Source organism: Hemiscyllium ocellatum, chromosome 6 (genome assembly GCF_020745735.1).
Source record: "Hemiscyllium ocellatum isolate sHemOce1 chromosome 6, sHemOce1.pat.X.cur, whole genome shotgun sequence".
NCBI classification, from domain to species: Eukaryota; Metazoa; Chordata; class Chondrichthyes; order Orectolobiformes; family Hemiscylliidae; genus Hemiscyllium; species Hemiscyllium ocellatum.
Window position 1 is genome coordinate 8,220,555 of NC_083406.1, and position 16,787 is coordinate 8,237,341.

Genomic DNA, 16,787 nt, shown 5'->3' on the forward strand with positions numbered 1-16,787 from the left:
TGGTCCCTTGATGGTCCCAACTTTCTTGAGTGTTTTTGGAGCCTGCACACAGATAGGCAAATCTGAGTTAATAAAGGAAAGTCAGTACAAATCTATGAAGGGCTTATCATGACCCATTAACTCACTTGAGATTTTCAATAAGCTTACATAGACAATTAGTGGAAATTATGATGTTGATGGGGGTACATGGATTTCAAAAAGAAATTTGATAAAGTGCTGTACGACAGACTATTGTGCAAATAGATCGCTCATTGAGTAAGGTGAGTATATGGTGTTCTGGAATAACACATGTTTCTTCAATGTAAATTGGTAATAACACGATTGATGACTCTCTACTGAACAGGTATCTTGATTTTCTATAGCCATCTTCTACAGTGTGATTTTCTACAGTGACTTTCCATAGCGAGATTTTCTATAGCACAGGGTTGCAGAGAAACACAACTGCCACCTTATAGCAGAACAACCTGTATGAAATTGTCAGAGTGAGGAGAAACATGAGTAGTTAATTGATAGTTTTAGACCAGAGGGAGGTTTATGTTATTTTATTGATATTGCTCTAATAATCAAACACTCATTAGGGATTAACGCCATGGTTTATTTTATTGAAACAGTAAAATGCATTAGTTAGGAAGACAGCGGAGAAAACCAATTGACTTCTGTGTGTGCAGCTTGCAAACACACAGCAGACTGAATTTCAGGCAGAGTCTCAACATTGTCTATTTGCAACCAATCAAATCCTGTAATGTGAACTTTCTTAAAGATAAGAAACAGATACAATGTTTTATAGAGCACTTTAAAATTGGTTGGTGCTAGGACTCCTCCAATTCCTGATACAAATAAATGACCTATGCATGGTAATAAAAACATAATTTCAAAATTTGTGGATTGTATAATACTTTGATGAAATCTGAACTGTAAGAGGATAATGTTGAACTTCAAAAATGATATGAGCAGGGTGTTGTAATGGGTGGACAAATGGCAGATGAAATTTAATGTGGAGAATTGTGAAGTGAATCATTTTGGTAGAAATATTCCTGACAAGTTATATAAAAAGAGTATAATTCCAAATAGGGTTCAGGAGAAGGAGCACCTGGATTTATGTGTACATACATCAGTAAACATGACCAGACATGTTGAGAAATGAGTTAATAAAGCAGCACCATTGGCTTTATTACAGTATAGAACATTGGCATAGAGTTAAGAAGCAAGGAAATTGTGCCAAACTTGTACAAACTAATGGTTTGGTCCCAACTGGTATGTCTTCAATTGTGGGCACCACACTTAGGAATGATGTGCAGACAGAATTCAAAAGGAATGAGCAACTTCAGTTACATAGATACATTAGAGAAGCTGACAAGAAGAAATAATGAAAAGAAAATGCACAAGAGGATTTGATGCTGGGGTTCAAAGTCATGAAAAGTTTGGGCAGAATGTGTAAAAAGGAACAGCAAGATGGATCAAGAACTAGAGAACACCTGCAGACTTTGGCAAATGATGGTGAGGAAAATCCTTTCTCTTATTGCAGCTGGTTAAGATCTGGAATGCTCTGCCTGTGAGCTTTGTGGAGGCAGGTTCAACAGAGACCTTCAAAAGGACCTTGGATTATTATATGGAGAGGAAGAATGCACAGGGTGCAAGGACAGGGTGGGCGAATGATATTAAACCTGCAGCGCTTTCAACAAACCAGCATGATATGCCAAATGGCTTCCTTCTGAGTTGTTATCAATTCTGACAATCCCATGCTGTTATAAGGGAATGCTGTGAGGTTGCAACTGCAGTCTTTCAAATGAGATGTTAAAGTAAACTTAGCTTTCCAGGTAGATTTTAAATATCCTGTGTGTTATTATGTCAAAGAAGAACAGTCAAGTTCTTTGTGAAGTCTTGATCTATATTTATCCACAAACCAATGATTAAAACTGATAGTCTAACATGACCACACAGCTGTTTGTGCAATTTTGTTTAGCACAATTTTGTGGGCGGCACGGTGGCACAGTGGTTAGCACTGCTGCCTCACAGCGCCAGAGACCCGGGTTCAATTCCTGCCTCAGGCGACTGACTGTGTCGGGTTTGCACATTCTCCCCGTGTCTGCGTGGATTTCCTCTGAGTGCTCTGGTTTCCTCCCACAGTCCAAAAACATGCAGGTTAGGTAAATTGGCCATGTTAAATTGCCCGCAGTGTTAGAGGCAGGGGTAAAATGTAGGGGAATGGATCTGGATGGGTTGCGCTTCGGAGGGTCGGTGTGGACTTGTTTCCACACTGTAAGTAATCTAATCTAATTTGGTACCTGACTTCAAAAAGTACCAAATGCTTTGATACGTTCTGAGATCCTTAAAGGCAGAACATAAACATAGGTATGTCTTTCTTTCCTAGATTTTCCTGACATTTAATATGTATTTAATACCCATTGTCTAAGAGAACTGCCCTACAGCAGATAATCAAGAACTAATCTGAAAAAGCTCTGTGTATGAAGAAGGGTCACTGGATGCAAAATGTTAATTCTGTTCTCTGTCCACAGATGGTATCAGATCGGCTGAGTTTCTCCAGCAATTTCTGTTTTTATTTCACATTCTCAGCATCTGTATTTCTTTATTTTATTTTTGTGTCTAATTTGTTGAGGAGTGGGAACAGTTTCTGACACTTTAAATTACCAAAGCAGCAAGACTTCTACGATTCTTGACATGATAACTCAGCACAGGTCTCACAAAGCTCCTAAAGTCAATTAGATGATTAACATTACAGAAACCTAATTATCCTGCTATACGAAGGATCTTATTAAATTAGAAATGGTGCAGAATAAGATTTGCAAGGATGTTACTGAAACTAGTGAGTTTGATATGGAAGGAGAGGCTGGGACGTTTTTAAATGGAGCGTAGGAGGTTGACTTTACAGAGGTTTATAAAATCATGAAGGGCATAAATAAAATGAATGGGAAAGATGCTTTTTTCCTGACTGGGGAAATCAAAACTAGAGGGCATGGGTTTAAGGTGAAAGGGGAAACATTTAAAAAGGACTTGCAGGCAACTTTTTCACACAGTAGCGTGTATATGGAATGAATTGCCAGAGAAAATTGTAGGTACAGGAATAGTTACGACATTTAAAAGACATTTGGAGAGGATTAGAGGGGTATGGGCCAAATACAGGCAATGGGACTAGTTTAGTTTGAGAAAGGTGATCAGTAACGACAAGTCAGACCAAAGGGTCCGTTTCTGTGCTGTATGATACTATAATTCCGTTAAGGTCAGTTAGAAGTACTAAGCCTCATTATGAAATAGAAAACAATGGTTACATTCTCTAATTTTAAAGTATGAGAGAAGACCAATGAAAATTAATAATAGGAACATTAATCTAGCATTTAATAAATTAGATATATTGCAAGATTAGTTTTCTGTATTCAGTATTCATGATTGCACTAAATACATAAATCACAATAATTAAACAAAATGAAACCTGAAAAAGGGCTTTTGCCTGAAGAGTTGATTCTCCTGCTCCTCGGATGCTGTTTGACCAGCTGTGTTTTTGCAGCACCACTCTAATCTTGACTCTAATCTCCAGTCTGCAGTACCCACTTCCACCCTGTATTTATATATATTTGAGGCATTGGGAATGTCCAATAACTGAATGGACACCTATTTAACTTCAGCAGAAAGATCTTAGATAGTGGTCTTTCCCCACTGTACCTTGGCGGCAGCTGCTCCAAGCTTTATTCTCAGCAATTATAATTCTATAGGGGTTCCTTAATATTTCACCCTATCAAATGCCAAGGGCAATTGTCATCACCTAAGCTCTGGGATTCAGCTCTTTTGTCATGTCCATGTTTGGATCAAGGTTGTATTGAGTCTTGGAGCAAAGTAATCACTGGCATGTGAATACTGTCTTTTTTCCTGCATTATTTAGTATTTATATCATGATGTTAGTGTGAAACAGAACCATGATAAATCAGCATCCTTACTGCTTTGCTGAATAATAATGCACTGACCGTTTAAAATCAATGTCCCTCAGTGCAGACATTTATCTTAGGAATTATGTTTGCCAACAACATTCATCAATGGAAAATCAGATCAACAGATGTTTAAATATTTCCCTCATCAACATCTTATAATTGGGAATAAAAGGGAAAATCTCATTGAATGGGTGGTTCAAATGATGGCTATTCCCTGTTGCAAAGTTGCTGTCATGGCCTCTGTTTAATGAGCTCAGTGCTTTGTAATCACTCATTGTCTTGTGTAATATTCACAAAGACAAATTATTTTCTTTTCCCGTTAGATTCTGTACTGGTGGAATCATAGGTTGTTGATTTGGACTTTTGGGCACCTAACAGGTAGGGTGCACTGATAGCTTCCCTGTTCAACCAATGAAGAAGTAAAAGTCATTTTTAGGTCTGTGCTTCAGGCCTCCTAAAACCTGCTCATCATAAAAAAGCTATGATGCACTTCCATATTCAGGCTAGGGGAGATGTAACTCCAAATAAGGGAAGGGAGAAGATCATGACTGCTGAGGAGTCAAAGGTCCGGTGATGTAATTTAAAATAAAAATGGACCTACCACCCAAAGCTAAACAATAGCTCCATTATCCCCCTACCCCCACAACTCCATGGCACCTTCCCCTGCAACAGCAGAGAGCACAACACCTGCCCATTTACTTCCTCTCTCCTCAGTATTCAAAAATCCAAACACTCCTTCCATGTGATGCAGCACTTTCCTGCACTTCATGCAATCGATTGCATTCGCTGCTCACAATGTGGTCTCATAGAAACATAGAAGATAGGAGCAGGAGGATGTCATTCAGCCCTTTGAGTCTGCTCTGCCATTCATCACAATCATTGCCAATCATCCAACTCAGAAGCCTGCTTTCTCCTCATAACCTGTGAACCCATTCGCCCCAAGTACAGTATCTAGCTGCGTCTTGAATACATTCAATGTTATGGCACCAACTACTTCCTGTGGTAATGAATTCCACTGGCTCACCACTCTTATGGTGAAGAGATGTCTCTTCATCTCCATCCTAAATGGTCAACCCCAAATCCTCAGACTATGACCATTCGTTCAGGATGCATCCATCATTGGGAACATCCTCCCTGCATCTACTCTGCCTAGTAATGTTAGAATTTTAAAAGTCTCTATTAGATCCCCCTCACTCTGAACCCCACTGCAGAAATGAAGTGTAGACTGGGTGACAGTTTTGCGGAATATCCACCTTCTGTCTGCAAAAAAGACCCTGAGCTTCTAGTTGCCTGCCACTTGAACATACCATCGTGCTACCCGACCAACATCTCTGTCTCACACTTGCTGCAGTACTCCAGAGGAACTCGGTGCAAGCCGGAAGAACAGCACCTCATTTTCCATTTGGAAAATCTACAGCTTCTGGCAACAATTTTAGGATTTGAGGTGCTTACTCCCATATCCTTATCCCAAACCCCACAACAGGCATATTCAATAGATGAATCCTGTTTTTTTGTGTGACAAATACAGCATTAGAACGTCCACATAACTGCATTAATAAATGTTGTGAATGCTTTTTAAAAGGCTTTTTAAAAAACCCAATCTGTTACTACTATCTTTCTCCAATATCTATCTATAATCTATTACCTATTGCTTAGGCTACATCTCATCAATGAACCAACATGAAATCTAGTCTGTAGTTAAGTATGGAATCAGTAAGGTTTCTTACATAGCTTCCATGAGGTGGTTGATTGAGTATGAAGCACAAATATATCCAATTAACATGATTCTGACTTCAAGTGCCAAGAATCTATTTCAGCAACTTTCAAACTAACAATCAATAATTTATTGTTATTGCAATTTATCCCGTGTGGTCTGTTATTACACACAACCAATTGTTAGCCTCTAATTATCCCTATTAGTTGCTGTTCATTCTTCCAGGCTGATTATCATCCATTTCTTTTTCTGTTCAACTGCTCTTCTCTCTCTCTCTCTCTGGGTTCTATTTCCACTTATCATTTACTTCTTATTCCATTCCCCACCCTAGCTTCTGCATAAAAAATATCTTTTTCTTCGCTAGCATCAGTTCTGAGAAAGGGTCACTGCACCGAAAACATTAACTCTGATTTCTCTCCACAGGTGCTGCCAGAGCTGCTGAGCATCTCCAGCCATTTCTGTTTTGGTTCTATTACTCAAAACAGGTTCATTTAACTATCGGTGAAAATGTGTTGCTGGTTAAAGCACAGCAGGTTAGGCAGCATCCTAGGAACAGGAAATTCGATGTTTTGGGCCAAAGCCCTTCATCAGGGCTCATTTAACTATAGGGTAATGCATTGCACTGGCATCAACAAGATGATATATCCACCATCATTTTCAGATTGTCAATAACTGCTCCATAAATACAAATAGTCAGTTAGCCAAAGTATGGGTTAATGCCTCACATTTGATTAATGTTTCATTTCTAGTCAACACAATATGGATGAATAATGCATGGCCTAAGAAAAACTAATGAAATAGTACTGTAGTGGTTGAAATAAGGTCAGCCAGATGGACCTCAGTGAATGTGAATTCCATTATTGGGGCAGTTAATCTGGTTCAATCAAGGAGTCCTGGCTGACAGACATAAACAGTGTGTCAGAGGTTCTCTTCGTTCTGGGAGCTGGCTCTGTGCTAATGGGATCAGTGTCATATATGATGCACGTGTAAATAAAGGGTGTCTTGGTGACAGGTTACCGGCCTTTATGGACCCATCTCTACCTTTATGCTGTGATTCATCAGATACATAAATCAAGTGGATTTACTATCAGCGACAACTATCCATGAAGATTACTTTCTAATTAAAAATATTCTGAATAAATTATTATTTGTTTGTTTAAAAGTTGCTGAAAAAGATTCTTGGCACTTGAAGTCATAATCATGTTAATTGGATGCATCTGTGATTCATACGCAATCAACCACCTCATGGCAGTTATGTAAGAAATCTTACTGATTCTATACTACAGACTAAATTAATGATTTGTAGCCTAAGCAATAGGTAATAGATTGTCAATAGATATTGAAGAAAGATAGTAGCTACAGATTGGACGTTAAACAAAAAGTCTGTAAAGGTGTATTCATGATATTTGTTAATGCAGGTACATGGAAGTTCTGTTATATCTGTCCAAACAAATTAGATTAGATTACTTACAGTGTGGAAACAGGCCCTTCGGCCCAACAAGTCCACATTGACCCACCGAAGCGCAACCCACCTATACTCCTATATTTACCCCTTACCTAACACTAAGGGCAATTTAGCATGGCCAATTCACCTGACCCGCACATCTTTGGACTGTGGGAGGAAACCGGAGCACCCAGAGGAAACCCACGCAGACATGGGGAGAATGTGCAAACTCCACACAGTCAGTCGCCTGAGTCGGGAATTGAACCCGGCTCTCAGGCTCTGTGAGACAGCAGTGCTAACCACTGTGCCACCGTGCTGCCCAATAGGATTCATCTATTGAGTATGCTAATTGAGACTGCATTAACATTCCCATTCTGAATTAATATAAAATAGTTTTCAGTGTTTGTGCAACAATAACCAAATAATTCAAGTATTAAGAATGCAAAAGAAGAAAAAAAATGCAAATGTTTTGTGCTGATTGCAACCGCCCAAAGTGTTTCATGTCCAAAACTACAATTTCAATTGTAGTTACTGTTGTCATCTTGGAAAATATTGCAGCCAAATGACATTCAATCAAGTCCCACAAACAGCCATGAGACATGAACCAGGTAATCTAGGGGATAAATACTAGCCAGAAGTCTTCTGGTATTCAAAGAGTGAGCTGCACCCTTACATCCATCTGAGAGGATAGCTAAGGTCTTGATTTAATGCCACTTTCAAAAATGCAACACTTCATCCACACTACACAAGAATGTCAGCCTAGATTTGTTGCTCAATGCTCTGAAATGGGATTGAACCCAGAACCAGAGGCATGACTATTATCAGCTGCATGATCGTTGAGTGCCTAGTCTAACTGCCTAGGTTTATAATACTCTTACCCAGTAGCTTAACCAGTGTCTGTTTCTGGATTTCTCACGTTGAATATTTTGTGTGCGTAATTGAATTAATATTGAATCCTTTTTAGATTAAGGAAATAACCTTACTGCTTAATGTTTTCAAAATGACACTTTTAGATACTTTGAAAGCAATATGTGTTGTACATGTGCAAAGCTCTCTCCTGGGAGCCAAGTTCAAACGGCAATCTGCAATACCACTCAGATCATGTCAGTTACATTTCACATTGTACTCATTGATGTGTGCCCGAATAGTATCAATTGGAGTTAACCTTACAACCACTGAGCATTTTAAGAACATAATGACAAGTTTACTCATCTGTCAGATGATTCCCAATTTAATATCTATGTTGTGCATTTAGGTAGTTTAAAAATATCCTTTATTGGAGGTTGTTAAAGGCATATCAGTTGCCACTCTTCAGTACTTTTCTGAAAATTTACAAGAGTATTAAATTTATTTTCTCATTTCTAATTTTTTATTTCAATCTGGGACAGGTTCTAACATGAGTATGGACTGCGGGTTTCAAGATGTTAGAAACAGATATTTTTAAAAAGTTGATCAATAGACACCTACCTGCATCAGACAAAGACGTAGCATCTCATTTTAAATAGTAACCCAGGTGTACAGGTATAAAGTGAAAGAGAGAAGAAGAGTTCACATCACTGTATCAGCTAATTTCAGCCAAGTTAAAGGGTGATATTTTCCAAAGTAAAAACACTTATTATACATCTCAGCAGGAGACTGGGATATGATTGTCAGCTAATGAAAATTGAACACTGCACAACTTAAATAATTAAAAAAAGAGTTCCTTACAAAGTGTACAAAATAATGTTTAAGATTATAAGATTTAGGTATACAAGATAATTAAAAAGTAAGATTTCAATAAAACTTTTTAAAATCAAATGCATTTAATTGTATTCAATAACTACCTTTATGATGGGATCTGACCCTCAAATTTCCCCTCCAGAGTTAGCTTTCTAGACTGTTCTATGAGAATTAATAAAAGTTACATTATTTAACCCGGTACTGTACTAAGAATTATATTTTACAGTTGTCATGAGGCTAACTCCATGATCAAATAGGATTTTATAAATATAGTCAACAAATAAATGTGCATGAAACCTTCAGAGGTGTTATGAGATGCAGGATAAGAGGTTTGGAGGTGAGTAAAATCATTACTCTGTTCTTATCTGCAATTAAAATTGAAATTAGTATAATTAAAATGAAATATATTTTCTTTTCAAATGTTCTGTACAAAACTAGTTAACCTTGAGGATAAAAAAACAAAGTTATGAGAGGAGCAATGCAGAATATACCAGAATAAAGATTTAAAAAATCTAAGTACATATGGAGAATAATCACTCCTGAATCCAATTTATTAGGGATAATCAGCTATTATTTTAGTCATAAAAACATGGATTCATTTATGCTGATTTATGAGACGAACAAAATAGATTTTTATTTACTTTTGAAGGTAAAATAAAAGGCAGCACTTAAGTTGAAAGCAAACATAACGTCAAATAGCTGCATAAAATTCAACTTTACACAAAATAGAAGCATATATTTTTCACCTGTCCAAGGCAGTTCATTGACAAAACTTCACAAGTACATAATGGGGGTGTAATTGAACACTTAGTGGTGTCACAACATATAATTAATGACTGTTCTATGATAAGTTACTGAAAACTTATTTCTATTTGATACCAGAAATCACAGGTCAACAAATCAGCCAATTAGATGAATAAAGGAAACGATGCTTCATATTATGCCACTTGATATATTTCAAAACTGAATAGAATTATGTACTGTATCAATTACATTCCAATAAAGAAACCATACAAAAGAAATTCCACAATTCAAAGCAAACTCTCATGCATGAACTTTTCTTTTGAACAATCATCAGTTAGCTGGCCAGTGAAGTGGACAATTGTTGAAAGACTCTGGTGTATCTTAAAGTTGGTGTGTTATTTGTAGGATCGTTGCCTGGAGTAGGAATTATGCTTGGCCTCCAAAATTCAACTATTCTAATCCAATGCAATTATGAAGAATATAAATCCATTGAGTCGTTGGGAGAATGTAATTGCTAGATATGTGAAGCAGCATTGACCAAGGTTGCATTTATGGAGCTTGGAGCCTGAAATGCTGAAATCCCTTGACTTTTCTGAGGAAGAGTACCTTCCTCAGAAAAGTCAAGGGATGTCAGAATTTCATTCCACTAACCTGGAAATTGATATATATTCTGCAAAATTCAGTTTTCAATCATGGTTCTACTGGCATCAGGAAGACAATTTCTAATTTGAGGGCTGACGTACCAAGAAGCTTTATATCCTAATGAATATTGTCTTGCCACTAGCGTTAAATGGTTGCAAATCTACCCTTTGTTTTCCTTCTCTAAATTGCTATGAATTTTTCTTTCCATTGTCTTGAACACTGTGTTGTATTCAAGAGCAGAGAAAAACCATCATTCAACAAAAAAAAATGAAAAATTGAAATAAAAGAGAAAATGTTGGAAGCAGGTCAAGTTAACGTTTTAGCCCAATGACCTTTCAACTGAGGAAGTTGGAGACTGATAGTTTAATAGCAAGCACAAGTTTAAGGACATGGGATCAGAAAAAGGACAAAATTGAGAGAAATGTGATAAGGTACAGTGCAGATGTGATTAAGTAACATCAGTGATTATGGCCCATGCTAAAGAAAGTGGTAATGAGGAAAGCATTGAAATAAAAATGGTCCATAAATATAGTTTGCTGTGGTGTATGAATGGAGAAGTTGGGGGGGGGGGGGGGGGAGGGGCAGGCAACAATGAAAAATGTATCAAAAAGGCGCCCACACCAAAATCTGTAATGTAGGAAAGCCAGATCATTACACATCATTACTGCTAATTATGTTCCAAGAGTTCTCTTTCAATGCTCCTCTTGGAGTTCTAAGTTTTATACTCTGTAAAATGAATCATTTCTATATTACAATGGAACTGTGTGTGTAGAGAGTGCTGAAGACTTCTTCAACCTTCTTATTTATTCCTGTCACTTTTAAAAGTATTTGAACTGATGTTGGAATATACAAGCATAGGTCCTAAATTCCATAACCAATTGGTAATTCTTCCTGCATGATGTAATTGACAATGAATGACAATATATATATTTTGACTATGGGAGATCAATACATGAAGTATCATCCTGGAAATACCCTTTGTTCATACTTCCATTAAGATTGTGTAAAAATAATTCTAAGTGTGTAGGAATAGACACAAAGGACTACAATTATTTGTTTTTACATTAGAAAAAATCATGTAATATGTTATGTTGGCAGAAAATCAAATGGACATATTTGTACAAGAAATGAAAATGAAAATTCACTTTCAAGTCTGAAATCCATAAATGATGCATACATGTAGCCAATTCTACTGATCATTTGTGTTGCATGTGCACAAAATATTGATCAAGTGCTCAGTTATATATTTATATATAATATATTTTAGATATGAAAGAGGAAAAAAAGATAAGCATTGCTCTGGATTACCCAAATGTGATTGCTAAATCACATTTTACTGTTGATTTTTAGATGGAACTGACCTCCATGAAAATCAAGGGAACTGAGTCAAATAATAGACAGTAGGTAGAGAGAATCTTGATTCATTGCTGAAATGCATTTTACCATTAGTAACCAATAGCCGCAAAATTGTGATAGTAACCAATGAAACTATAAACAAGATGAAACTATAAACAAGGTGTGCCTCCCTGATGATTCTACCCTTCCACCTCCACTGTCCTTGTCCTCAAAGTGTGTACTGCTCCACTGCAAAAGGCTGAAGACATTTTCAAGGCCTGAAACTTCAAACCATGAGATAACCTCAAGTATACTTGAAACCATACCTTAGATGTTTAATTTAGAAGATGTTTTCTTTGACAATGATATAAAGTTTGGAGTGAAAAAGTTTATCCTTTTTCTTTTTAGAATAATCCTAAACATCTTACACTTCCTTAGCTCCTAATTAGATTTGGTTATTTTAAGGTCAATATTTTTATAGTACATAATGAACAATCTTTTATTATTACAAAAGTTACATTTAAATTCTGGATCTTCTTATTTGGTAAAATAGCCACAAATGTAATTGCATTTTCTAATTGTATGTAGATAACAATTTATTTTTCTCAAATGAGAGAATAAAAGCACACTATGTATTTCATCTCTACATCATTTTTATCAACTATTTTCATTTTACACCTCACTGATTCAACCAACTATAAAGAGCTTTCTCTGCTGAATCCAAATCTCTCCAATAATAATCATTGGTGAAATGAGTTTACTTGACTATATTGCTGATCTTGAAATGATTCATACTGAACATTTCTGCAAGCAAATCATTATTGTGTGTTGAAATAAGACCTTGGTAGTGATTTATGTTTATTGGCATTTTAACTCTCAAACATTGAGAAAACAAAGAATCTTGTATATACACAGACTACTAAGTACTTCCCAGTTTCCTGAAGACAAATATTGTTGGGTTTTTTTTTGCTGTCAATTGATGCAGCTATCATGGCAGCATGCAAATGTCATATCACTTTATTGTTAATGGATTATCAAAAATCTATTCACCAACTGTGACAAAACAGCAGCTGAGAAGATCAAAACAGCAAAACAAATATAGAATAAAACCACTTAAGAAATAATTCTAAAACATCTAGTCTACACATACTTAAAATTTTCTATGTACATAAATGGCAATCCTATGGCTACTGACCTTAGAAATACATTGAGTTCCCATTCCACTGTAAATAAACAGTAATTTTTCAAAGGTTTGATATTTCACAGACTGTTACTCAGCACCAAGCGTAAAATGAACTTGTTGATTTGAAGTGTGTATGTAATTCTACCTTTTCACAAAAGCCATAATCCATTCATCTATTGACATATACATTCCAATTAACACATTTTGACATCTTTTGAAAGCAAATAAATGACGACAGTAAACTCTGCAGTAAAATAATGCGAACATAAAATGCACTTTTTTGTTTCAAATTTCTATAACATAGATGTCACGAAATGCACAATATGGATCTAACATTCTTTGAGCTACAACAATATCTTCTAGAGAAAACCTATTTAATATACCATTCAAAACCATTCCAGATTATTATGAAAAATAATTGAACATATTTAAGAATCAAATTCGCAATAAAAGTAATTATCGCTAGAAAATAGATTATCGCTAGAAAATAGCGCGACAGTATCCAATCTAGATACTTCACAGGAAAATGTCCAACATGCCCATGATCATCTGCTCCTCGATCGCCTTGTGTTTTCAGCACCCTGGAGAGCAACTAATGTTGATTGGCTGTGGCGCCACTTCAAGCTTAGAATTTACGCCAAATGCTTTGTTTTATTACACAAAACGGATGGGAGTATGACTTTCGACCGTTCCAGTTTCTCTTCTGCCTTTCATTGGCACTGACCCATACACCTATTCCATTCGCTTCCAGCGCTTTACCCTCAACATCTCTGAAAATGCACTGCCTCTCGTAGCTCTTAGTGTTTGAACATTATTTTTTTAAATGTAGACAGCAATTTCTTCAATGGTGAAGGCTGATGCCCAATCAATATTAATGTCGAGTGATTTGTTGAGTGAATGCTAAGTGGAAATTGGGTGTGCAGTATATCCCGTTCCCTGAGCACCCGCCGAGTGTGCTGGGAAAGTTTCTGACTGATAGCTGCTCAACAGCGCTGTGAATACAGCTGGAATCTAACAGTTAGGATTCCTCTGTGTTGCATGTGAGGATGTGCAAGGAATAACGATGAGCCTAATTGAAATTCTGCCACGATGTTTGGACTGCTGAGGCTCCTGCTTCGACATTGCATGTGGGCCATCATTCTTATTGCTCTTAAATTATCCAACAGTGTGTTCGCATCTAGACTCTTCAAGCACAACTCAAGCAAAATAGGAAGAGACGTACAATGACCATCGGCTATTTCCCCAATGCGAGTCTCGGGAATTCACACACACACATACACACACACACACATTGAGAGAAGGCAACAAGTAACCCAACCGAAGCATTGAAACAGTAAGTTGAGAGCTGACAATTGCTTTATCTCAACTCCACTTTAAGAATCTGCCTGAGTTGCAGTTCAGGTTTTGTTTTGTATTCAACTAAAAAGGGCACACTTCCATTGTGGTTCCCTAGCGCACTGCTGACATCTACAACCACTGTAAGTCGGTTCCATGGCAAACAGCTGAGAAGCATGTGCTAATCTTTTGGGGGAAAAAAAACATATGAGCGCCGCAATCCTAAATCTCCACTTTCCCGCTATACTCTCCCTATCAGTAAAGATATACAGTCATTTACTTGCGCCGCTTGTCCGCACTTGATCACTGCGCAAAATCACCAGCACTTCACTCCGCCCCAGTTGGCTAAGAGACAATATTTTGGGAAGCAACGTTCTGCTTTCTTTTTGGCACCTCGCCAACAATTCCAAACAACAGTTCCCGAGGAATCCCGGGGCATCACTTGCCAGCAACCAACTGCTGTCGCCATGCCAACAGCAAGAATCTCCAACCCTCCAGGACTCAACAGACAGGAATAAAGTCTACGCCCTTACCTTGCAGTCTTGGATGCAACTTTTCACCGAGTACTCCCCCGAATGCAAATACTTCTGAAACAAGACCTGGAACTCTTCATACTTCTCCTGGGCGTGCTGGTCTAACCGCTGGTAAGTCTCAACACACCGAACGCAAACGATAGCATCTCCATCCATCACTACATTGAGATGGCAATTCGAGCCTTCTGGCGTAGGCATCCCAGCGAACAGTTCCGAAAGGGTATAAGATTCACAAAAGGCAAGGTGGAAATTACTAAAAGACCAGGCGCCCCTGCTTAATCGCTCACTCACGCGTCCACAGATAGACTCAGCATCTTCAACAATGAAACACTGGTCAGTTAGACAATGTGGGTAACAAGTTTCTAATTGCCAGCTCGGTCTGGCTGTGATATTACCTATAAAAATAGTATGTTTGCCACTGCTGCTGCTGGCTTCGCTTGGCTGCTCAGGTCTAGGGGAGACGGGGGAAGGTAAGTGATCTGTCCGCTCCCCGCCCATCTTTGCCAAGGTGCCCTGCTCCTGGTCTCTGATCCCGGTCAGATTCGCCTCTGCACACAGCCACAAGTGATCAGAGAGCAGGACGGTGAAAAACAAGAGAGACGCGAGAGACAGTCGCCATTTCTGGGCTCGTTCGGAATCTGTGCAGGGTTTGTCGCTCTGGCGGGGTACATACCAAATTTGTAAACCGTCCCCTTGCTGCCGACACATCCAGGCGCCCCTGGTCATCTTGCAAGCAAGAGCAACGCCGGCCGATTGCACAATGAATGCTCGCTCGCCCCAATAGACATGGACCGGGATTGTCTGCCTGGTGAGATTCGCCTGTTATTCCCCCGGACGGTGGATCCTCTTCAATCTGGCTCCGACCCTCAGCAGACGGTCAACTGCTGCCATCCAATCCCTGGGAGCGAGCACAGGAGGTCTGTCGCATCAGAGTCCCCCCAAACCCCAGCCCCCTCCTCCCAATGACTCCCCGGGGGAAAGCCTACTTCTCCGGTGACTGCATCCTGGTCAGGACACCAGATCTTGCAGTGCTCTCCTGCTCTCTCCTCAACACACTCTGCAAGATTCACAGCCTGCCACATTCCAGCCTCTCGCATCCAAACCCCATTAACCACCGAGTGTAAGCTCCAACTAAATGCGCGCAGAGAGAGAGGGAGAGAGAGAGAGAGAAAAAAGTTCAACTGTTTCTCCAGATCCAGGCAAAATGTCGCTGCCTCTAACGCTGGGATTGCCACCGATCTCTTCGCTGGATGTCAAGTTGCGGCCATCTTCGCCTCGAATCACCCATTATTATTTTTGGGGATGGGGAGGAGGGTGAAGGAGACGATGGTTTGCGTCATCTCTAGCTCTGAGATATCTCCATCCGTGAGACACAGCTGTCTGGTCTTCCAGTGGGAGAGAGTGGGGACCCAGCCAGACAGAAACCCCAAACTCAATCCTGTTATACATCAACAGCCCCCTGTCCACTCCTCATAGTCCACACCAACACCAAACGAGCAATGGTTTGGCATTTTTCAATCCCTGAAGTTTCCTTGAAGATAACACCGAAAAGTATACGTTTCCAAAAGATGCCAACAACAAAAAAAGGCGCAGGGTGTTTGTGGGGGGGACTCGACCGGGATTTGGAACCGAGGGTCCTATCCGATGGCACTGAGTCCCTCAGTGTTGCTCTGCGCAATTGACGGGAGGCAGGATTCCGGATGGTGAAGGGGCGAGAGAACACGAGCCACACTCAACCCTTTCTCCGAGGCTGCGGGCTGCTGTAGGGAACCGTGCTGCAGCCCATGGTCCCTGCTGCAGTCTGGGGCTGGGAAATCGCCCGGCTGATCCGTCCGGGCTGTGTCCCTGATGGGGGCTGGCGCTCGCTTCACTGAGTTGACCAAATGTCCTCAACCCCGAAGCAACAATTCTTGCGAAATGCCGTCTGACAGCGGAGCAACTTTGCGAAAGGAGGGGAAGGGGCCGGGTGGGTGGGCGAGATACATTCCAACGCCTTGGTGTGTGTTACTGAAAGCCGAGTGCTCTGACAGAGCTGCTCAATGTTGGCTTTCAACTTGAAACTGGCACCGTGGGCTGATTTGTATTCCTCTCGCCAGTCTGAAAGGCAGTGACGAGCGCATGCGAAAGCAACAATAACAAAAAAATAAACTATCATTTCGCTTCTTGCCCTACGACACCCGAAGCTGCACCGCACACG

General features: G+C 39.3%; 1 protein-coding gene across 1 annotated transcript in view; it reads right to left on the bottom strand.

The window, feature by feature from the left end:
* The window catches only part of LOC132816633 (NALCN channel auxiliary factor 1), a 525,973-nt gene extending 510,657 nt beyond the window's left edge, over window positions 1-15,316 (bottom strand). Inside the window, exon 1 of the mRNA XM_060826457.1 lies at window positions 14,591-15,316. Within this exon, the coding sequence (XP_060682440.1) occupies window positions 14,591-15,316 (726 nt within the window). The remainder of the gene's footprint in view (window positions 1-14,590) is intronic.
* Between the last annotated feature and the right edge of the window lie 1,471 nt (window positions 15,317-16,787).